Consider the following 23,610-nt stretch of genomic DNA (forward strand, 5'->3'; position numbering starts at 1 on the left):
GAGCAAGGGGACACGAGAAGGTCAGGAACAATAGCAGACAATTGGTGACTGTCGGTCATCGATTTCCAGACTGTTGCCAGGCTGTTGCTAGGCTGTTGCCAGGCTGTTGCCAGGCTGTTGGTGACTTCGTGTCCTCACCTCTTTGGCTCTCTGCACTCCATCACTTGGAGGATTTCTGATTTGGGGGGACGACCTAGTGTTGATTTTGTCATAAAGCTGAAAACAACAACACACAAAATTAGAGCCCAGTACGAATGTGAGATTGAGCTAAAAGTAAAGTGTGTGTTTGCAATTTTTGTTACAGATTACACTTGGAAACTTCAGTCCTGCAGTATTTGTATTCCTGAGTCATTATGACACCTAGTGGTCGTATTCAATATTACAGAGGAAGAAGTCTACTCACGTCTAGCAGTGTGTGGAGGTGCTGGTCCTGGAAGACACTATGGAGGAAGTCCATGTCCTTCTCACTGCAGTCTGTCAAGGCATGAATCTCCTCTAGACTGTCCAGCACCTGGGAAACTGCCCCTGGACACACACACACACACACATACACACGTTACACACACAGCACAGATGACACCAGTGTACACAAACACATATAACACATAAACACCAAGCAGTCGCTGCAAACATTCACAGTGGCACAAAACGTAAACACGACACAAACAAACAAACAAAACAAAACACAGACACTTAAGGTTACGCACATTCCACAAACGGGCATAAAAAGTACCAAAAAAATCAAAACAAATAATCAGAAACAATATGTTACAACAGAAAAGACACACACACACACACACATACACACACACATAGAAAGAGTCAGAACGATGGAACCCTGTGTACCTGCTGCATCGCCCACACATGCAGCAAAACCAGAGAAACAGCGTACATGGCATCAATACAACGTCAGCAGAGAGTCAAGGTCATTTAGTTCACAGTGTGGATGATGGGACAGAGACAGGAGCGGTGCGCCAAAATTAAACATAGAAAACAAATAAATGCAGTGGGGGTGGGCGGGGGCGGGGGGGGGGGACAAGTCAAAGTGTGAAACAGAGATCAACCAACATGCTGGTCCTAAAGCAGAGGAGTTATTAATGCATCTGTCAGGTGGCTTTGTTTACGTTTGGCTTATTATTTATGTTTCTGTTCGGACGGCAGGAACGTGAAAATTACAAATAAGAAGGAAAATCTCGCCCGTTTAGTTCTGTTTTTGTTTTCTTGACGTATACGATATCCATGACTGAAGTATGAAGAGATGCGTGTGAAGCGAAATGATGTAGCATTTAGGATGGCGGTGGTGTGCACACTGAGAAGCAACATCAAACCGAGACAGGAGGGACGAGAAGGAAGGAGTTAAGAGTCCAAATCATCCAATGTGAAAGAAAATGTGAAAGAAAAGCTGGTAATGATGTCATGATGGATGGGGGAGGGGGGAGGGATACGTACTTTCAGCGGCTAGCAGTCCTAGAGACAAAACGGCAGAAACACAACACCAAAGAAAGAGAGGCTGAGGTTAGAAAAGGTTTACAGGTTCACGGCACACACACACAGAGAGAGAGAGAGAGACAGAGAGAGAGAGAGAGTGAGAGTGAGAGAAGAGCCAGACTCCAGCTGAGTGGAGGAAGCAGGAGAGCAGGTGGGATCAGAGGAACACGGAGGGGAAACACAAGTACGTGCACCAAACGCAGAGAGGAAACAAAAGCACTTTACGTTCCACAAAAGCTGGCATGGAAATCTACGCAGTCACGCCTCGTCTGCTGCCCTGCGCGACTAAAATAGCTCGACAGGAAGTGCGACTGACAGACTGAAGGCATCAGCACAATCACGGCGGGGGACGTATGTGTGGGCACCGGCGGGACGGGATGGAGCGGCGCTGTGTCTCGCCAAAAGTCGTGTTTATATACATTCATTCATTTGTTTGTTCCATGAACCTAATCAATGAGCGATGATGTCACACGTTGTTCAGTGTTAGGCTGACGATGACAGTAAGACTCCAGTGGTTTCTATATGAACCTACACCAGGTTCAGATGTTCGCCAGGAAACGAAAGTCTGTGGCTGCGACATGGAAGAGGGAAGTGAGGCTATTGGGTAACATCTGCTTCTATTTGGGGAAATCAAGAAAGGGCACACACACACACACACACACACACACAGCTGGAGATCATGCTAGGACAATCGAACAAAAACCAGACAAGAACTTCCAAAATGGCTGCTTAAGAGCTGTTCCCAACTCCCAACCGTCCCAAACCAAATGAAGATCCAGGCTGAGAGTTTAGGATAAGGAAACAAGTGAGGACGTCATGGTGAAGTTGAGCGCTACAAAGAGGAGAGAGCGCTGCGACTGAAGGGAGCCTCTGCAAAGAAAACACACCTGACGACTGAAGCGTCTCCGTCCATGATTTCATTAATCTCACCACGATACCGCACGGTTGTGTTGTTGTACATGCTTGTTAGCGAGCCGCGGCGGTGCTCTACCTGAGGAAGTGGGGTCATCGGAGAAGTCGTGCATCTCCTCGGGTGGGTCGCCGTAGTAGGAGTTGAACTTGTGGCTGGAAACAGCGGCCAGCACTGCACCCTGGGACACAGAGAGGTTGTTTTGTGCGTATTAGAATGTGAGGCCTTAGAGAGGCTCATAGCAGCTGCACCATGTTGCGGCGGTGACACTTCCTTCTGTTTATCACACCTATGGTATAGATGTCAGCTCTTAATTTAAAATCCATGTACCACAGCGAACAAGCATGTGTGGTGAGAGTTTCTGCTCTGTGTTTGTCGATTTCAGTTCAGACTGAGCTGCAGTAAATATCACCAAAGTTAGTTGGCTTCCAGTTCTCCTCAGATCAAGCATTAGTTTTGATTCAGTCTATCAGTCTATAAGCGTCTCTGTGGTCTGGATCGAGCCACCAGGATGTGACACATGACCTGACGGAGCACAAGACGCCACTGACCTTCAGCTTTCTCCGGGCGTTAAACTTCCTCAGCTGTTCCACCGTTTCGGGGAGGTGGATCTTATAGGCATAGCGGTCCCTTTCCTGCACACACACACACACACACACACACACACACACACACACACGAGTCAAAGCAGAGTTGCAGTTTGGGAGAGAAGGAAGAAGTTGCTTCAAAAATGTTGTTTTTACTTCCTAAGATTACACGCTTGAAGTTAGATCTCTTCATGTACATGATAAACAATCTAGCAACTATCTGTGGTGTGTGTGTGTGTGTGTGTGTGCTCTTGCCTTGAGCCAGGGGTGGTTGAGGGCCTCGTACACAGTGATTCTCTCAGCAGGGTCCAGCATCAGCATGCGCCTCACCAGGTCCTTGGCGCTCTCTGAGATGTGGGCCCACTGGCGGGGGTTCATCTTAATGGAGATAAACACATGGATATATGTAGAGAGAGAGTGTGTGGGGTGTGCATGTAGCTGTGAAGTGTGTGTGAAACTCCTCTGTGCACAGAATTTATAGCATCGTCACAATAGGACGAGCAATGGAAACAAAGTCGCCCCCTTTTTACTTTCACTCTCTCTCTTTTTGCTGTTGCCGTGCTCAACATTGAGCCGTCAGCTTCAGCTCAGAGGCACGTCTGTGTGATGAATGTTCTCTGCGTGTTCACTGACAGACAAACACCAAGGCGACAGCAGAGACAATGAGGGCTTCTTGTCAGCCGCCTCCTACCTTGTACTTCCCCTTTATGATGGCCTCAAACAGGCGCTCCTTGGTGCCATAGAAAGGCAGGCACCCGGAGAGGAGGATGAAGAGGATGACTCCGCACCCCCACACATCCACAGGCTTGCCGTACGGCTCCCTCTTCACCACTTCTGGGGCCATGAAGTGAGGAGTGCCGACTCGACCTGGGGGAGAGAAGGCAGAGATGGGTTTCTTATCTTTCAGATGGGAGGCCAGTGAGTCTGACGCAGGTTTACGTAACGCATCCTCAGCCAGAGAGCTCAAAGCTTCCACCAAGGCCAAATATTTCTCTCTACGGTTGCCATAACAACCATAACCTGCATATCTGTGTACATCAGACTTTTTTTTATGCGACTCATTGACCTCTTTCTTTATCATTGATGGGCTGAGCTGTTCTGAACGGAGCTCTGTGGCTCTTGAAGATACAGTGACTCAGCTCCATCTCAACTACATGGTTGTTGGGGCTACGCATCCAGGATACATTGAAGTATACACGTGTGAAGTCCTCTCAGTGGTTTGATGTACAGAGGAGAAGGGGACAAGCTGTCCTACTTTACCTCCGGCTACTAAACCCGACTCTCCGAGCTGTATCGCCACTCCGAAGCCTCCCAGCTTGACTGGAGCCGAGTTCTCCTTGGAGGCCAGCAGCACACAGTGGGGCTATGGGGAAATGAAAGAGACAAGTGAAACTGCAGATTTATGGACTCTTATATTTCAGCAGGTCTAAATGAGGCGCCGGGCCTTCGAAGTTCAATTCCCACTTGAGCCCACAGAGCTAAAACTGTATTTACTCATTAAACTGTAAAAAGCTCCAGATAAAAGCGTCTGAAAACGATAAAACGCGCCTTATTATTTCTTGACGGAGAGGAGAGGAGAGGAAGGCTTTTCTGTGCAAACGTGCAAATATGGTCACGAAGCTCAGCCCCGCAGAGTGTGCCTCGGTTTCTAAATGACTGGAATTGCTCAGCAACCGACGCAACTTTAATGTGAAGACCACAAACAGCAGCAGCAGTGGAGGAGCATGAGAGGGTTTATGCTGCAGTTGTGGGGAATCAGATTAGAAATGGCAACAATGATTCACCTTTTATCTTGAAGTGCACAGAGATTTGTCTCACCGTGCAATAGGTCACATTGCCACCGACAAAGGGAAAAGGTTACAAGTGCGACAACTAAACTGAACTATGATTCCTGGCTCCATACGTTGATGCAAACATTACGTATGCACCCCAGTGTGACTCTTTATTAAGCCGTGTTATGCTTGGAACCTCCGCATGAGTGTAATCAATTGTGTTATTGCTTTAAATGCAGTGCAGACAGATAATCAGGGAATTAAGTGCATGGAAATGAAACGTTGTTAAAGTTTTGATTTATCTGAGAGGACATGTGGTCGGTTAAGATTACAGACATTGTGCTGACATTGTGCAGTTATGAGAGGAGTAAGGTTAAGAGAGAAGAAAAGAGAAGAGCAGAGCGGAAAAGTGTCTCTACGGTGGTCTTCATTTCCTGTAACCACACTTTTGCAGTTCCTTTAATGTGAGCGCACGAAGGGAGAGAGAGAGAGAGAGAGGAAGGGGGGGGCAGACACATAGAGACGAAGAACCTGAGAGGAGGAAAGCGATGAGAGGACAGAGAAGTGTGACGGCTGAAGAGATAAGCAGCAAAGCAGAAGTGGTTTACAGTTTAGCACGGAAGAACGAATGACTTTGTGAGAAATATGCATCCGCTGTGTTCTCTTCTCAGACCTCTCTGCTCTTTCCCACACATTTGACCTCCAGCTGTACCGGAGATCTGACAGAGAGAATAGTAGCGGTGAGTGTTCTGCCTTTATCCGAAACATGTATGAGTGTGAAAACGCGCGTCTGTCTGCTTTTACGCCTCGGCACTTATTTGTCCCGCTGTGAGGGGGAACCTTCCTCACATTAATTAAGACAGATTGTTTCTGCTGGTCCTGGTCTACCTCCACCCAGAGTGGGGTCACAGATCAGAGAGTGGTGCGGTGGTGTCGAGCCACTTTTATGTTTTCCTAAAATAAGCAGCACCAAACCTCTGGAGCTCTGCTTTCCCGTCACATATTTAACCAGAACACACTGCTCAGCTCAGATTCACTGTGATGCCTGGAAACTAAACTTTCTACTTCAATTGAAAAAGCAACAAATTTGACACTTCACAAATATTAGATACATAGAAACGTAGGGATTGTTGTTGTCGTCTTTCAGAATATATAGTTTGTTAAACTCTAACGTGTGGAGTTTTTGCTGTTTCTGTCTAAAAGTGAAAGCTGGTCTTTAATTCTCTTCATCTAGCCCAATGCTACATTTTCAGCTGAGAAAAATGTTTTACATATTCTCTAACTTGCCGGTTCTTTGTTATTTTCTGGCCTTTTTGATCATAAACACATCCCCAGATTCAGGAAGTTCTCCTGCTTCTCACGCTATACAACAAGTCTTCAGATAGGACTTGCAGTTTTTGCATTGTTCCACATGTGGTTTTCAGGCATTTTCTGCCTTCAGACTGACTCAGCTCTGTGCCTCTGCTTAATTGGCTGCACCTGTTGTTTAAAAACAAATCGTAACTTCAAAGACCTTGCGCTTTAGCTGTCACTCAAACTGCTTGTAAGCTTCATTCAGGTACAGAAAACATTCAGACATCTTTCAGGCACTTCTTAAGCATTTGGCAAGATTTTCATCTCTGTAAAATGAAGAATGCACTCGCCCTGCTCTCTGATTACTGATTAAAAATTAATCACACATTTATTTATGATTAATAGGAGTTTATAGACGCAAAACCGCTTTGTGGTTCCAATTATGCTCTTCACACAAACTGTGGAGAGAGAGATTGTTCTAATTCATGTTTAACATTAGCTTTAGTGATGATGTTTATCATTCAAATGTGTTTTCTCATTTCTGTCTTTACAGATCCTGATATTACATCGCTCCTCAGACAACATGTCCGTCAACTCTGCTTCCTCTTACAGCTTCACTCTTTCAACCTTCATGCCTACCAACGCCTCTGTTCTGACCTCCACCCTGAATCAGACAGAGTGTTCTTTCGATGATGAGGCCCTCCGCCTGCCCCTCGCCGTGCTCTACTCCCTGTTCTTCCTCTTTGGATTGGTGGGTAACCTCTTCGCCCTGTTGGTCTTCCTCTTTCTCCACACTAGGCGCAACTCCGTCAGAGTGTTCCTCATCAACTGCGCTGTGGCAGATCTGGTTCTCTTGGCGTGTCTTCCCTTCAGGGTCTTCTACCATGTGAATGGAAACAAGTGGCCCCTGGGGTCTCTGGCCTGCAAGATGGTGGGGAACCTCTTTTATATGAACATGTACATCAGTATAATGCTACTGGGGCTGATCAGTCTGGACAGGTACGTGAGATTAAAGGGGCGAGGCAGATCACAGAGGGGCCCGTTGAGGAGGCTGTGGGGCTACAGGGGGGCGTGGAGCTGGGTGGCGTGTGGAGCTCTGTGGGGGCTGTCGCTGCTGGCCCTGCTGCCCATGATCACCACGGCAGAGGACAGCGAGCTTGGTGACAAATGCTTCCAGTTTAAACAGCGGCTCAAAGCCACAGGGAAAGCCTACTTCAATGGGGCGGTGGTGCTGCTGTTCTGGTTCGTGTTCACCATGCTGGTGGTCTCCTACGGGAAGATTGCGGCTCGCTTGCTGAGGGTTTCACGGGACAAACCGGACTTCCCGAACGCACAGCGCTATGGACGGACAGCCAAGAAGTCCTTCTTTGTCCTTTTCCTGTTCACCGTGTGCTTCGTACCGTACCATGCCTTCCGCCCCATCTACATCCTGTACCAGCTCAGCGATTCGGCTTCTTGTAGTTACCTGCAGATGGTGGACCGCACCAATGAGGTGATGCTGTTATTCTCCGCCTTCAACAGCTGTCTGGACCCCGTCATGTACTTTCTGTTATCTGGCTCCGTGAGGAAAGCAGCCGTGCGGGCGCTCGGGCACAGGCTCAACTTCCTTAGCGATGGAACGTCTCTCACTAGCTCAACAACAGAGTATCACAGGCCGTCCCTCTGTCTGATGAACTCTAACCTCCACCAGACACCAATGACCTCACTGCTGCACACTGAACACCAATCACAAACTAATGATCCGTAAAAAGTTCATATTTTGATTTTGGACAATAACAATGTTAGATTTCAGAGTTTGAAATGTTTTTATTTTAATGTATACATTGTTAATATTGAGTGTAACATGAAGGTAAATTTCGCATATTTTGGCAATAATAAAATAATTTGTTTGATGTTTTGCCTGCATTGAACTAGAAATGTGACCTTCAATGTAAGAAAGACCAGACTTGCCACCTTCAGACAATCAGACTGGGTAGTTTGAAGGTAAATTTAAACTTTTACAAGCATAATCAGTATTTATATTTCACCCAGGCACCTAATGCAGCACACTTCATGCTGTAAACATGCTGGTCTCACGTCTTTGGGGACCTAATCAGAGCCGGTCAGACCGAGCTGATGGCACAGCGCGGCTGGTCGGTGAGCGTCTCTCCATCTGTTTGTCACCTGAGTCACACGGCTAATCCCTCTGTAATCACTGCTAGCTGCTAATCCCACTGCAAGGTCTCTTTCCAAACCCACACGCAGATTGATGTGAAACGCAGCGCACTGTTGCAGTTCACTGTTGCTTTGGTTTCCAGCAGCGGCGTGAAGATGAATTTTTAAGGCATAGATTCAACTGCGTTTATCTTACACGTCAAAATAAGAAGAAACATTATTTTGGGGCAAAATCTAATATAATAATCTTCTGGAAAGTGTACAATCGGGGGCCCCAGAGTGCAATTTGTTCTTTTTTTTTTTTTGAGACACATTTAAAACACTGTGTGACTAAAATGTGGCTGGGCGTTCTAGCACTTTACAAGCAGCAGCAGCAGCCGCAACGTCCTCTCCATCCTTCCTGTAGTGTGTGTGGTTTGTGTTTAACCGTTTGTGTTTGGGTGGCACCCCTGCAGAGGTGCCCCTGAGCAAGGCTAACCCTCAATTGCTCCCCCCTTTGCGAAGGGTGGTATTGTAATGTAAGTCGCTTAAATAATACGATTAAAGCGTCTGCCAAATGATCGTAATGTAATGTAATGTGTTTCTGCGCGTGGTCAGCTGTTAGTGTAACATGTTTACGGCGTTCAGATTGCGTTTCGGGTAGACATAATGGTGCTTCCTGTTGTTATCTCTCCACCTATAGAACAGGTACATAATACCCATTTTCTCAGAATTCATTTCCATTTTCTCAGGGGTCTAATTGGAGTCTGTGCTACAAAGTGTATTTCTGTGCTATTGTGGATATGAACAGACAGACTGCTCTTCTGACAGAAGAGCAACATGTCTCACCTTTACGTCGCGGTGAATCACATTGTTGTCATGGCAGTACCGAAGTGCCTCCAAAATCTGTCTCATGTAGTGGCTGGACGAGGAGAGAGCAGAGGGAGGAAGCAGAGGCACAGGCTTGATTAACACCTCAAAAAAGGTTTCCTGCCAAATAGAAGCCAAACTGAGACCTGCGCACGTGTCGTACCTGGCAACCGCTTCGCTGTACACAAACCCGGCGTCGGCTCTCTTCACAATCTCAAAACACAGGTCTGCTCCGTCCATACTGAGAGAGGGAGAGAGAGACAGGGAGAAATTGGGACAGGGGGAATACAACTAGGGAGAATACTAACTCTCCACACAATGGCAGAGGAAGAGGAAACAGAAGAGTGTGTGAACAAACGTTCAAACCATGCAGAGAAAACTAATGAATAAGGCTAGTTGATAAAGAAAAGGATACGTGTTTACAGCAAAGCCTGAGGGGATTGATTCCCGAAATCTAACCATGGAAAAGGAACATCCTGTGGGTTTTATATTGATTTGCGTTTTGTCAATATTAAATATTACTAAAATAAAAGGGGGCTGGGCAAACAGGCACAGCGCTGTCTTCTTCCTAGTTGGTGGACAAGCTCTACTTGTCACTTTGTCTAGATCAGGGTTGGGGGGATTCAACAACAAATTTGCAATTAATTTCCCCAAACTTCCCATTCCTTTTCCACACCTATCTACCAAATCCCCATGACTATCTTCCTGCACTTCCTGAGTTGATGCCAGCGTGCTCACGTCTTCCTGGCTTGTCGCTCGACTTGTAAGGATTGCTGTCATGATTGATGAATTTTCAGGAACATTTGGCTTGTCTCATTGTTTCCTAACATGTTGTGAGGCCTTCAAAACTAAATAGAAAATCAAATTCTGTGTTTCTCCAAGATTTTCAGGGAGAAACCTTAAGGATAATTTCCACTAAAAATGGAGATTAAACTACATTCTGCCCACTTGGAGCCCCGAATAACTCTCCTACATGAGCTGTTACCGTTAGCGACGGGGTGTGAAATTACCACCAACCACCTGCTGACTGCTAGTAAATTTAGATTGTTTGGTCGGTGGTTTTGCAGACATTTCAGCAGGTAACCACCCACAGTCTACATTATTATTCTGAAAAAGTGATTCGGCTGCTGAACAACACCGACGGCTGATGCACTTTGAAGATAACAAACGATCTGCGCTCGGCGGATAACAGACAGACCAGAGTTTCGAGATCAAACGTGAGCTTTGTCAGCGACTTACAATTCAAAGACCATGTAGAGCATTCCATCAGAGCTGTAGGTCTCCAGCAGCTCCACAATGTGGGGGTGTTTCAGCATGTGGCAGATGCTGGCCTCTCGCTTCAGATCTAGGACGAGGAACGGCGAGGACATGTTAGTCACACCCAACAATTAACATCTCAGCCAAACATAAATTGCAGCGCTGTAACATTTTCCATATGGTGCATGTTGGTATTAGAGCTTTAAGAACACAATGAATGATTTTAAAAATAGAACAAAGAGCAAACACTGTGATAAGTGCGAGAGCAATACAATGTTAAAATCATCTCATAATTAAAGATCTGAGATGGAAGAGGGAATCATTTCCATCTCATCAATCAACCTATGGGTGAGAGCGCCCCTTGGTCTTGGTTTGGAAAACAAACGCGGCGACCTCTGCTATAATGCCCGCTCGCGTTTGGTGGGTTGGTTGATCCTTTCGGGACCTTTGAGTGGCCGGTTCACGACGGGTGCACTTCACCATGTTCCCTGCTCCTCTCACACAACACCATGCCATACTCTAGATACACCACCAGAGGGAGTTGCAGAGCATTTAATCTTGCATTCCACACACACACACACACACACACACACACACACACACACACACACACACACACACACACACACACACACACACACACACACACACACACACACACACACACACACACACACACACACACACACACACACACAAGCTGCTTCATAGATACTGAGAACAAGGCCTGTTGTCACAAACCGGACAGACAGATAAGCAGGATAACAAGCTTGTGTTCCAGGTAAACAGAAGCGGAAGAAAATCGTGCACCTCATTATCGCCGCGTCCGCATCATAGTTCAAACACAACAAAGCTCTGTGACGTCCCTTGTCTCGCCAGCTGTAAAATGACTGGAATGCAAAAGAAAAGGAAACGTGCAACCCCTGGACAGAACGAAGAGCAAGTGAGGAGCGATGAGACAGAAGTGAGGTTCGGGGCCCGACAAGCCTCCAATTGTTGCCGTGTGGGAAACTGTACGGAAAATCACAAAACAATGATACAACTGGTGTCTGGCTCGGTTCAGACATTCTAAGTGTAAACGTGTGCTAGACAACGGATCAGAAAGTGTAGAGGGAGAACTTCTGGTTAGGTTTTAAAAAATGGGTGTGGCCTACATACTGAATGGACGGATGTGGATAGACCAAAGGTTTTTGATTCTATGATTTACTGTTCAAGGATTATGATCGTCATAATTACAGCGCCACCATCAGGAGTGTGACCAATTTGAAGTTAGTTTCCGTTACATTTTACAAATTAGGTGTTTAGCAATTTGCCCTAAAATCCACCTCAAGCGCGGATTTAAGATGTGACGTTTTCTTGCTCCATAACTTCCAATTGTGCAAAACGCTGGCAAGAGAAACCCCCATTAATGTTGCTGAGCCCAGTTGACAGACATAATGTGCTGTTTGTTGAGCTCCTCACTCCATAAAAACCTCATTTGCACACTCCACTCCCCATCTGCACATCTAGTGATATGTGTGTGTGTGTGTGCATGTGCTAGTTGTGTCGTGACAGACCAGTATCATTATGCAACACAGAGAAATGACGCTGTGTCCTCGCTACAGAGCCCCCATTCTCCCGTCCCTGTGCTTTCATCAATTCTCTCCTTTCCTCTTTACGCTTGTTCTCAGTCTGTCTCATCGAGTATCCATCCTTGAACTTAACAATGCCGCCCAGTGTCTGCTTAGTGACGAGGAAGGCGCTCAGACGGAAGGAGGGAGCCGCCGCTGTGGCCTGAGCGGTCTCGGCGGGAGCGTTGCCGTTCTGCTCGCCTCATCCAAATCAATTCTGAAGTACAAAATGCTGAATGATTTCACACTTGTCTTTCGCGTGACGCCGTGACGCTGGCGGTGATCTATTGAGTCTGGATCTATTGGTCTCGTGTATGTCTCATCACCCTGCGATCATCGGGGTCATGCGGGTTCCTGACAAATCACACTGCACGGTCCAATGCCCCTAAATCTCTCCTGTTGATTGAGAGCGCTGACTGGCTCGTTCTCTCATCCGTCTTTATTAAGTTCTACAAATCCAGTCACTCACTCATTCCGCAGCTTTGACTCAATATTCCCACACTTAATTAAGGGAGGAATCTCTCAGTGCCAACGCGCGCTGCATATTCAAACATACCTACAGGTGCTGATTAGTTAAAGCTCAGTCAGGGCTGCAGGTGGCTCCTTTCGCCCAGGTTTTACGCTGACGTAGGCTGGTTCTTAATAAGCTCAGGTATGTGGTCTGCGGGAACATTTGTCCATATTAGGCTGTGGGTTTGCACCCTGACATGTTGGCTGGCTGCTAGCTTGGTTTTTTGTTGTTTTTTTTTACCTCTTGTGGCTTCTTAAAATATCAAAGATGAGTGAATATCAAGTACCTCTGTAACCTTACACCATCAAAATGTGAGTCATAGACGCAGGGCTTAGACGAGGCACAGCAGGGGGATTTTCATCTGAGAGTGTTAACAGTGCCCTCTACAGCTGTTATACCACTTTTAAAGATGAATAACACAGAGAACTAGACAATTACTAGTATTAATAACACACCGTAATGATTCTTCCTGCTGTGACCGTGTTACTTCTCCAGCAGGAGCCACACATGCGTTTCATTTCTGTGAGCACGGCTGTAGGATGTAGGTTAGGACCCGATCACATAGCACTGACACGTAGCTTTCTAAAAAATGCCATCATTAATCAACACAAAACATGTATTGGATTTCAATAGTCAGCCCAAATCAATCACTCTCCCAGGAAATAGGTATTAAATATAGCATCCCTTAAGTCTGAGATCGAAGCAGTCAATGTTGACTTTCATCATATATCAGCTATAATCAATAAGCATTATCTGGACTTGAATTTCCTTTTTTTAGGTCATTTTTTAAACAAACCTAGCAGCGGGAGATTCAGTCATGTTGCCATACTGCAGCAAAGCTCAACTCAAACAAATACCAGGCCACTCAGGAGGAAAACTCCATTATTACAAACTCTTCTAGGGTGACATGTTGTTTGGGTGTTTTTTTATTTCCACAAGTCAATTTAATCTGGGCTTTATTGTGGTATAAATAAACAATTTGAGTCCTGCGTTCTTGTTTGGGAAACGCTGCTGCTGATCCCATCTTTCTCCGTGTTCCTCTTCCTTTGGGTCATTTCCTCGTCTTGCTGTTACTGGCTGCCAGACTAATCTCTGACTGGGGACTCACAGATGGCACACGGCGAACGCCAACACTAGGACCAACACACACACACGGAGGCACGCGCGCACACACACCTGTGATACACACAGCACAGCGCACAGCGTGACAGCATGAATCCACATGGCAAGACATGGCATGCATGAACGCCTCGCTCCATACTTAGCATCGCAACCTCGCCGACACAAACACACGTACAAAACACATCCAGTCAATACATCTTGGTGCATGGAGAAAGTGTGTGTGTGAAGGTCGTATAGCGTCCAACGAGGAGGCTGAAACGGGAGCGGCTACTGGGCAAAGATGGTTCAAACGGAATGTAAACGTGTGTGAGCAAGTCTTTGAAGTTTTTTCTGTGATGTGTTTGGGGGTCAGAGCAAGCCAGGCGTGTTCCTCACCTTCCGTGCTGAGGCCGGGGCTGGAGGTGAAGCTGGCCACATCCACGATCTTCACGGCAAACTGCTGGCCGGTGTCTCTGTTGATGCAGCGCCTCACCACGCTGAACGGGCCCCTGAAACAAACACACACACACACACACACACACAGGCCATGTTAGTCACATATACACACACATAAACAGGCCTCTAACGTGTATTTATTCTCAGATTCAAAGAAAGCAATAGCCATGAGTTCCATTAACACCCAACACAACCACTGACCAGTAACACACACTTCATTATAATAGGACTGCTGCTATTTCCAACAGTATTCTTTACATAGGGTGGTTGGCTCCATGTTACATGCCAGCGGGAATTACAGAGCAGCGGTGAACAGAGCAGCTGTAAAAGCTAAAGTAATAGCTTGATTCCACAGACCTGAGGTGGACCTGCGCTGCTTAGCTTATTTCTGGCCAGAGGAGGTGGCAGATTTGGTTGAAGTTGTGTTCTCCGGTGTGACTGTGGTAGAAGGCTCATGAGGGATGCTTTCACATTCTGCATCCGGTGGTGACAGCTTTTAGTAGGCCAACCTCCGAATTAGACCGGTGGAGGTTTCCCGTGGTACATTCCTACCTGATGACTAAAGACGAGTCGCTCTGTAGCAAAGTCAAACCAACGCAAACTGCATCAATCCACTGAGAGCGTCGGGGCCCCATAGGACGGAATAAGAATATACCAGCAGCAGTTTGTTCATCAGTATTCAAGACTCAACAACTTCATCATGTGTTACTTCTGTATAATCTGTATAACTGACTAGAACCACTGTTGTTTCAATGGACTGCTAGCTTATAAGAAGCTAATAAGAGTCATAAATTACTTCACGCCCACTGGGTAGATTCCATCCGTTGTATTGCTCCATTGATTCTAATATAAGGAAGTTAGTTAGGCGTCAAAGTTCGCTGCTGTTATGGAACCCTAAAGCTCTTCTGTGAGTAAGTCTTCCTTATTGTTTAATCACGAGGGTGAAGTCAATGTGGAAACTATCGTTGCCCTTTATTTCATTAGTCTCACAAATGTGTTCCATAATTTTTCTCATTATGTGGAAGCCACGAGCACGAGGCTAAGAGCAGAAAGCCGAGACATTTGCACGTTCTCAGTGTGTCTCCTGTGCCCACACACACACACACACACACACACACACACACACACACACACACACACACACACACACACACACACACACACACACACACACACACACACACCCCTGCCGTTTTACAGCTGTCTCCGAATCTCCCAAGTCTACGATCCTCAGAGGCGGAACCAATGCTACTGGAGACACACACACACACACACACACACACACACACACACACACACACACACACACATACACACACACACACAGCCAAAGCAAAGCAAAGTGGAGAACATCATCAAAGATTGGTTTAACTAATTTAACTTGCTTAATATTATTATGATTAGAAATCCAAACCTCGGGGAATCTGTGCCAACGTTGTGATTTTGGCAGCTGCATGGAAACCAAACCTCCCTTGCATCCTCCTCTGCTTTAATAATTAACCCATTTCGTAAGTGAACACATGCATTACGAGCACACAGGGCAGACAGGAACCATAAAACACACCACTGTTCCCATCTCAGTCAATGGGGGTCCCTGCTGACAATCCCACAGCCCCACCGACCTTTGCCCTCGTGTTGATGTGCCATGGCAGCTGTGTTTCCCATTAAGAGAGAAAGCCTGGGAGGTGTGGGGTCACCAAGGCGCCGGCACTTCTGCTCAATCTGTGTTTGGTGAGGACTTTAACCAAAAGGTCTGCAGGTTTGAGGGGGGGGGGGTTTCGATGAGCTGCAGACACTGCAGCAAAGAGGGGCAGAGAGAGTGAGGCCATCTTGGCTCGGATGTAGCGTGTCAATAAAAGTCATTAGCACCATTAAGCAATGAGGTGGGGCTGAGCCAACTTGCCAGTATTTCTTGTGTTGACCTCATTTGTTATCTTGGCTTTCAATACGAAAGAGCAACGCTGAAAATCAATTCATAAATAGGGCAGCCAGTTTACCTCAGAGGTGGATAAAGCACCTCAAAGCCAGACCAATCAAAGTGAAGGGAGCCCATTTATTTGCCAGTTAAAGTCAAATTTGCCCCAAAGTCCATGTGAGAGGCATTTTATTATGTGACTGTACACACTGCCATCATCTGAAAGGCCAAGCAGGTATGTGCATTGTAAGAGCTTGCATGTGTGTGTGTGTGTGTGTGTGTGTGCATGTGTGTGGGTAGGGGGAGATGCGGCATGCTGTGATGACATCACCACACAGCTGTGCCGAGTGGGCTCATATATAACACTCACACACACACTGCTCACATCCGGCAGCAGCACTCAAACATTAGCCCTTAAGTGGCAATCTGCACACATCAGGCTGCCTCATCTTTACTCTGGGCTCCATGAAAACCCACTGAAGGGAAGTGATAAAGTCAGATTTCATCCTTGGGAAGTATCCGTACTTTACCTGAGTGTGTATTTTTGCACTGCACTACATTTTACAGTTTGTTACTCGCTGCAAAATAAAGGTGAGCAGGTGACATGTTGGTTTGTTGTGTATTCTCCCGACGTGTGTCTCACGCTGCATGTGAGTGGAATATCGACACGTTTGGAAGATCGATATGTTCCTTTCACTGCAGCAGACGCCAGCATGAATTAGGACTTTCATTCATAGATTTGTATTATTCTTGCTTATTCTTTTACCGGCGTTTACTTGGAAGTAGTTTTTGTGAGACGTGGCGAGGTCGTCTGTCAAATGTCCTCACAGGTCCTTGACACTTCTTCAGGACACAAACAAAGTGTGAGCGACACACCGGCGCCGCTCTCCTGTGAGAAGCCGTCTTTGCTTCAGCAGCTCTGACCGGCAGTTAGCATGATTCTTAATATTAAATAAGTCTAGGTAATGAAGGAAAACATTTATTTCCCATGTGGAGCTGCGTGGCTCAGAGTTGGGACTCCTGGGTGAGAATACCAAGCCGTATAAACAAATATCATATAAACATTGGGGTAATTATGTCCACAGGATTCCTCAAGTCTTTCCAACAACTCTGATATGATATTATGAAAAATAAATAGGGTTCGAGTCCTGGACCTCCCTGTTTGGACTTTGTGTGTGTAGGATTAACACATCTTCTAAATTAAGTGCGTATTTGGTTGAGTCAGTATTTGTGTTCAGTAACCTTCTCAATAGGTATTGAGGTAATGTCATTTTTGCAGTGTTGGAATGCTTTTAAAAGGCTCAGACCGATGATGTCGGTGGATCCACAGTTTGTTTTCCATTCATAGAATTGCACAGAGGTTGATGTGTTCTGAACGGGAAAACGTCAATGGTCCACGAAGTGAAAACACTCCCAGAATACGAGCTGTGTGTTCTGCCTGGAGTCAGAACTGCCTCGGTGTGTAAAGCTGTTAATTAAGCAGGATCAACAAAGTTCAGCACTGCTCAGTTGTAGTCGGCAAATGTCTGGGAAACAATAATCCATAGTGCCTCCTTTACCAAATTAAAGAAACAAGCCTTTGAATATTTTGGGGGGTAAATAAGCATTCTGTAGACCCTGAGGATGCTCTTTAGCTTTAGGAGTCAACCCTGAACCAGAGGAGGTTCCAGTTTGTTTAACTCCCTGTTACCATCTTGTACGTAACACCCTATTAACATTTATACAGTTTGAAAGATGAAGCTCTGTATCTATTCACAATTCTGAGCGTACGGCATGTGGGCGGCTGAGTAACTCATACATGGAGGACAGTTTAAATAAATAACTAAAGTCAAGGACATAAGAAAGCCGACTGGAAGCCACTCTTAGATCAAGACATCATCTGCAAAACAGATGGAGAGACGAGGCATAATAATATCATAATACTTCACAGATCACAGAGGGGGTTCAGTGCCTTGCTCGAGGACACCTCAGCAGGGTCGAGGCTTGAAACGGATGTGTTCCTACTGAATGAGTCTCCAAGAAGCCATTCATTCTCCCCTGTGCATGTTTGAATGTTTTAAAATGTACAATTATGTGAGTTTTCCTGATTGACATTTTGAATGGCTTTCTGCATGCTGATCAGTTTTGCATTAATGTTGCAGTGCTCCAGGTCAATTTGGGAAAACTTCAAAACTCTCACACACATGATTAAGCTGAGTACGTTCGTCCTCAGTCTCCAGCAGCCTCTTGTCCATCTCTGGCTTTGTTCTGAGTGTTTTTTCCAGCTGTGTTCACAGCTTGTTTGATCTCACACTTTAGTGTTTCCTTATCTAGCCTGTGTGTCGAAAACACACACGTGACAAATTCAGTGAGTTTCGTTTCCAAGTCAACGACTATTTACAAAGAGAGCAGAGCTACTTATGAAGATATTACACACTCTCAGCTGTGACTTAATGTAAATATGTACTTCATTGTTGTTGTCCCCACACATTGACTCAGCAGACAGCCTGGCCACCATGAGGACAGGCTCAAGCTCAACTCATTTGAAACAAGCGACCAACAACAACAACTTTGCTAGATAAAAACGGATCTAATTGATCTGATCAATAACAACTGAAATGGACTAGTGCCCAATTTGGCCATTTTGTGGAAGATTTCATCCTCTTTAGTTGGAAAACATTGTGCTTTTACTTAGAACAGTAAAACCGGTGATTGCTGTATCTGTGCAAGCATTAAAAACTATAAAACAATCAAGCTATTTCATTAACCCAACCAGAATGAGGCAAAAACCTGATCCCTGCATTGGTTGAATGTGAGCAGCACGTACCAATACCCCTGGCTTTAATGAGCAGCCCTGAGCAGAAGTACAGAGCGCTGTGACTCTATTAGCGCTTCATGACAACTTAAGTCCCGTTCAAACAGAGAGAAACAGATTTAATTCACTCTGTGCAGCTGAAACGCTTCATCCAAAGCTAAAATCCAAAAGACTTCAGCCTGTGTTACAGCACGCTGATCACATATTAACGATGTCGAATACAAACAATGATCACACAATGAGCCGGGGCCTTGTGTCATCTTTCACTGCAGTCAATCAAGTCACAAGCATAAATGTCACCTGACCTGTCTGAGCTTCCCAGCGTAAACACAGGGGACGTGCCCGCTCATTCACAGGCATGAGCCTATTGTTGAAACCGTTTGGACTCATTGCTTTGACGTGGCGTTCTAACACAGCGCAAATCTCTAACTGCTGTGAGGAAAGCAAAGGTACGGTATTTCCATCAAAAAACAAGAAAGCACTTAAGAGTACGAAACCCAGCCAAGAACTTCCGTCTCTCTCTAAATTCCTTTTACATTTGGCTTTTATAATCTGACTCCATGACCTTGAGAACCTCCACATAGTGCCTTGAATGAAATCTCTATCTTTATTAGTTCATGAAACATTAATGGAAACTGATCATTCAAAAATTGGCTATTCTGGGTCTAGCTCCATAGCTACTGAAGACATTAGAACAGAGTAAAACTCAGCATAATGTCGTCTCATCTTTCTCATCCAAGACAAGAGAGTTCATTATCGTATTTGTAGCCCCACTAGGCACCAGACTGAGCCTGGATAAATATAGCACCTATCTGAAGATGAGTGTCTAACCACCAGATCGGGACCGTAGCCATCTAGATGCGGCAGTAGAGTGTTTTGGTTAGCAGGCTGGCAGTGCCTTCCTTAGGATCACCGAGACGAGTACTAGCAAATGACACGCAGTGTGAATGGTTGTCTGTGGCTTAAAAGGAATGTTTAAAAACCCACCTCTCCACAAAATAACCAATTGAGAACACCGTAGCTTCAGACACCTACTGACTTACTCACCGTCTTTCAGTAGAAATCCCTCTAAACCTATCTGAAACTCTTTCTTTCACGATACGCATTCAAGAGGGGATGATTAGTGGACGCCGACGTGTCCCCGGTGCTCTCAGTCCCACCCAGCCGGGCTGCTCCTCTCCGGCACAAGCCGATCAGTGGCAATAATAGATTAGCTCTCTGAACAACAATAGAAGACTGAAGGAGGGACGGGCTGGATAATAGGGTTTATGTGCACGTTTATAAAGGAGCTGGAGTCAAAGGTCAGAGTGTGACACACGCTCGCACACAACAGCGCCGAGTTCATTTGCATCCTGTGACACGGCCGAAAGGGACCGGTCTGTTTCACCCTCAGTGGCACGTGCGTTCAACTTATCAATCACTCTTCAGGGTGACTTTATCGGACAGGGTTGATGAGGCATTGATCTCCGTGCTGAGTTTTTACAACAAAAATGTCAAGCTGGTTTGACATGTCTATAAAGAAAGATGCGTGACAGATTGATGAACCCCTGGAGGAGGCTTATATTAACGTGGTACTGTCAGCCCATTTAAAGTCACACTCCAGTGATTTCAGGATTTTCACTCACTCCCCGTCTCGGCCTGGTCGTTGTTAGTGTTTTTTCCGAGGTTGTAGCATTTTGGAGGTATTTTGCCGTGAACTTACCAGATGTGTTGCGATCCATGTTGCTAATTTTTCCAACAGTGCAGAGACAGTAGTTGTGCCTGCCACAATGAAAGCGGCTCAATGTATCATCTGCAAATTGGCTCATTATCAAGCTTCGGTCCAATTTGGTGGGCATTTAAGGGACAAAACGGTCCTGTGCTCCTTTATTTAACCTAATTAAACTGTATGTGGAAGTAGAAATGATAAAACATGAATTACTGTCTGGTATGAAGGTTTCCTGTGGTGAAAACATTTCCATTTCAATTTTCATTTAATTAAAATCCTGTTTTCAGCTGCCTGGAATCCTGGTCAGAGGCCTCGCCAGTGCCGACAGTAAAACATGACAGTAAAAACAATGTGGGAGATGGCAGAGTGCTGCAGTCAATGTCTGCTGGCATTATTTATATCCTTAGCCTCAGGGCCATCCCATTCCCAACTCCACTTGTCTCCATTGATCTGCCTCAGCCTTGCTTCCCCTCCAACCTCAGGGCTGGGGAAAAATGATCCCCCCGTCTTCCTGCAACATATCCCGAGATGCCAGGGCTCAACACATTTGATCCATCAACTGCAGTTTCCGAAAAGAACTTGCAGGATAAGGAGGATGTTCTGGTCTTTTCTGTGACATAAATTTGGTATCTGGCATCTTTACTAAAGCTTAATGTACAATATGGTCCAGATGTTCCTTTGCCTATTATTCTATGGACTGTGTGGCTGTGCCAAAAGACCTGACTAAAAACTCTGTTAAACACAGATGGATGAAATGCTGACGTTAACTCAAACGCTCTACAACTCATTAAATACCACATGGGTGCAGGTTGAATTCAAACTATAGGTGGGTGTATGGAGACCACAGCTTGTATGACAAAACCCACCAAACTGACACTGAAGGTCACTTCAACAAAGTATAGAATTAATGAAATTGTTATTTCAGAAAGGATGCATGATTATGTGAGTCCTCATTTTCTTTGCATTGTATTTAATGTGCTGCAAAGAATTAATATATACAGTCAAATCAGAACCAGCTCTCTGGAGTGGCTTATGATATCCATCACTGGGACGCCAGTGTAGTCTGCAGCCTCTCTGGTCCCGGACGAGGCATCAATTAGTGACCAGGGCAACAGGAAATCTCAGGATAAAGCGCGCAGCCTGAGGGTCCAGAGAGAGAGAGTGTGTCTTTCCCCAAGAACAAGCGTAATGGACCTGAGACCTCCAGTGAGTGAAGCTTGTAAGGGGGGAGGGGAAGGGACTGTTGGAAGCCCGGTGCCATGATGGGACTGTCAGGCATCCTGCCTCATGTCCAGGTGGAAAAGATGGAACAGAATCAACACGCATGCAGCAGGAATGGTTCACTGAGCAGATTCATATTTTACAGCATCTAATGAGAAAATGTATAACTGTGAATGGAACCACAACCCAATTCCACCCATGGCTCCCATTACACACCTGGCCATCTAAGGACAGTGTAACTCTATTTGTACTGATCCTTTTACATTTATCCCCAGGTTTCTTTTCCCTTCTTTATATATTTAGAGTGTTTAAGGAGTTGTTCCTTGTCTCTCTGAACAGCTCTGGCCTTGGTCGGGAATCATTTCTTGTCGGGCCTGTAAAGCCCTCAGACACACTGTATGTGATAGTGGGCAGCACTGAACTTGACTTGACATCAGTAGTTTGTCTCCAGGTGGCATGACAACGTAGCCTTCATCTTGACACCTTTTAGATTTACATCGGCAATTCACAACTCTGGTCCTTGAGCACAACTGCATACATCCCCTTTCTCTCTCCGCTGAACAGTTATATCAGATGTAATTACATAATCAAGACTCCTCAGATACAGATTTGTAAGGAGTTTTGTGCTCGTCTACCTTAAGAGCTTTGTGCCAGGCTGTGAACCGTTTGTTGTATGGGTTTCTAAAGCCGTTTAAGACATTGTTTGTGATTTTGGCCTATGCAAGTCAACTTGGCTGGTTTGACCCGTGAGCTGCAAAAACAAACAACAGCAGAATAAACATGCAGCGATCCAACACAGAGATGGTGGAAGCATTTAAGGGACAAAGCCAGGTTTAAACAACACCATAAAGATCCCTGCCTCATACATGTGTAATCCAGCAGAGGTCAAGATGTCAGGCATTAAATCTGACTGTGATCATAAGAGGCGAACAATGCACTTGTTCTTAATCCACAATTAAAGAGGGGGGTGACCTCATCTCACCCAAACAGACTGAACTTTCCCCTTGAAAAGCCAGTGTGTGCAGCCTGGTCACGCGTGGCCACTGCAGGTGTGCAATGTGACGGACATGACAGGGAACATTTCACCCCATGATGAGACAAATGGATCAATTGACAGGTTGACTTACTTGCCGATCACCTCGCACAGCTCGTACACATCCTCGAACAGCACGTCGTCGTCCGCCATGGTCTCCAGCTAAACGAGGATGCTCTCCTGAAGATATCCCACCCACACGGGGGCTCGGTTTTTTTTTCTTCTTCCCAGGGAAACCAGCAGCGGTATTTCCGTGCTGGCCGGGGGGCTTTTGTAGCACCAAACTGTGATTTAATCCCGCCTTATGTCCGTGACAGGAACGCTAGAGTCTAGGTTAGCCGGTTAGCCACATTAGCTGGCTTCCACCGGCTGTCACCCCCGCTGCCCCACCTTCTCCCGGTGCTGCTCTCTCGCCACGGAGCTAGCTAAACATTAACACAGGGACCAGACCCGAGGGCGTGGAGATTTCCTCGCTCGCTTGCAGAAAAACACCCTACTTTGCATGCCTCGGCGCTTTATCCCGCTGCCGGATGTATTACCTGATGCCAGACCACCTCCAGCAGCATCCGCGGACGCTTCCACGCAACCGAGAAAGATGCTCCGACCGCCGCAAGCTAACGGTCCTTAAAATGGTCGGCTAGCTGGGGTTATTATAAGCTAGCTAGTCGATGGAACGAACCGGTCGTCTCGCCCCGTTATTGCGCCGTGCACACCCAGTGGATCACAGATGGCTTATCCCCACCGACAGCGTTTACGGTACCGGGCTGCAAAACGCTTTCAGCTTCCCCAGCCTAGATCAAACACCTCCGCGCTCATGTCGACGAATACTATGTTGCATATACCGACTGTGTTTGTTTTTATTTAAATTCTATCATATTCCGACACCTTTTCGTCCACCGTCGCTCCTGTTTCACCGCCGCTTCAAGATGCTGGATGGCGGAGTCTGACTGG

General features: G+C 46.1%; 2 protein-coding genes across 5 annotated transcripts in view; one reads left to right on the plus strand and one right to left on the minus strand.

Annotated features, from left to right (window-relative positions):
• Positions 1-23,610, minus strand: part of LOC143002343 (peripheral plasma membrane protein CASK-like) — a 30,691-nt gene extending 7,081 nt beyond the window's left edge. For 2 of the 4 annotated variants that reach the window (XM_076152396.1, XM_076152394.1), the window contains exons 1-13: positions 22,754-23,610; positions 13,929-14,041; positions 10,293-10,398; positions 9,217-9,294; positions 9,033-9,105; positions 4,246-4,348; positions 3,677-3,852; positions 3,241-3,363; positions 2,950-3,033; positions 2,480-2,579; positions 1,450-1,467; positions 404-525; positions 139-216 (exon numbers count right to left, since the gene is read on the minus strand). In XM_076152396.1, the coding sequence (XP_076008511.1) occupies positions 139-216; positions 404-525; positions 1,450-1,467; positions 2,480-2,579; positions 2,950-3,033; positions 3,241-3,363; positions 3,677-3,852; positions 4,246-4,348; positions 9,033-9,105; positions 9,217-9,294; positions 10,293-10,398; positions 13,929-14,041; positions 22,754-22,812 (1,233 nt within the window). In that variant the 5' untranslated portion in view covers positions 22,813-23,610. The remainder of the gene's footprint in view (positions 1-138; positions 217-403; positions 526-1,449; positions 1,468-2,479; positions 2,580-2,949; positions 3,034-3,240; positions 3,364-3,676; positions 3,853-4,245; positions 4,349-9,032; positions 9,106-9,216; positions 9,295-10,292; positions 10,399-13,928; positions 14,042-22,753) is intronic. The other 2 variants (XM_076152397.1, XM_076152395.1) reach the window with 1 other exon arrangement.
• On the plus strand, positions 5,270-8,074 carry LOC143002344 (putative G-protein coupled receptor 34). The gene is made up of 2 exons (XM_076152398.1): positions 5,270-5,497; positions 6,604-8,074. The coding sequence occupies exon 2, from the start codon at positions 6,634-6,636 to the stop codon at positions 7,795-7,797; it is 1,164 nt and encodes a 387-aa protein (XP_076008513.1). The 5' UTR covers positions 5,270-5,497; positions 6,604-6,633; the 3' UTR covers positions 7,798-8,074.

The sequence above is a fragment of the Genypterus blacodes genome, unplaced genomic scaffold, assembly GCF_046128005.1.
Source record: "Genypterus blacodes isolate CSIRO-AG114 ecotype Tasmania unplaced genomic scaffold, CSIRO-AGI_Gbla_v1 ptg000056l_1, whole genome shotgun sequence".
NCBI classification, from domain to species: Eukaryota; Metazoa; Chordata; class Actinopteri; order Ophidiiformes; family Ophidiidae; genus Genypterus; species Genypterus blacodes.

What these genes read in the sequence shown, in the direction of transcription:
- LOC143002344 (XM_076152398.1), top strand. Translation starts at nt 6,634, where the DNA reads ATGTCCGTCAACTCTGCTTCCTCTTACAGCTTCACTCTTTCAACCTTC.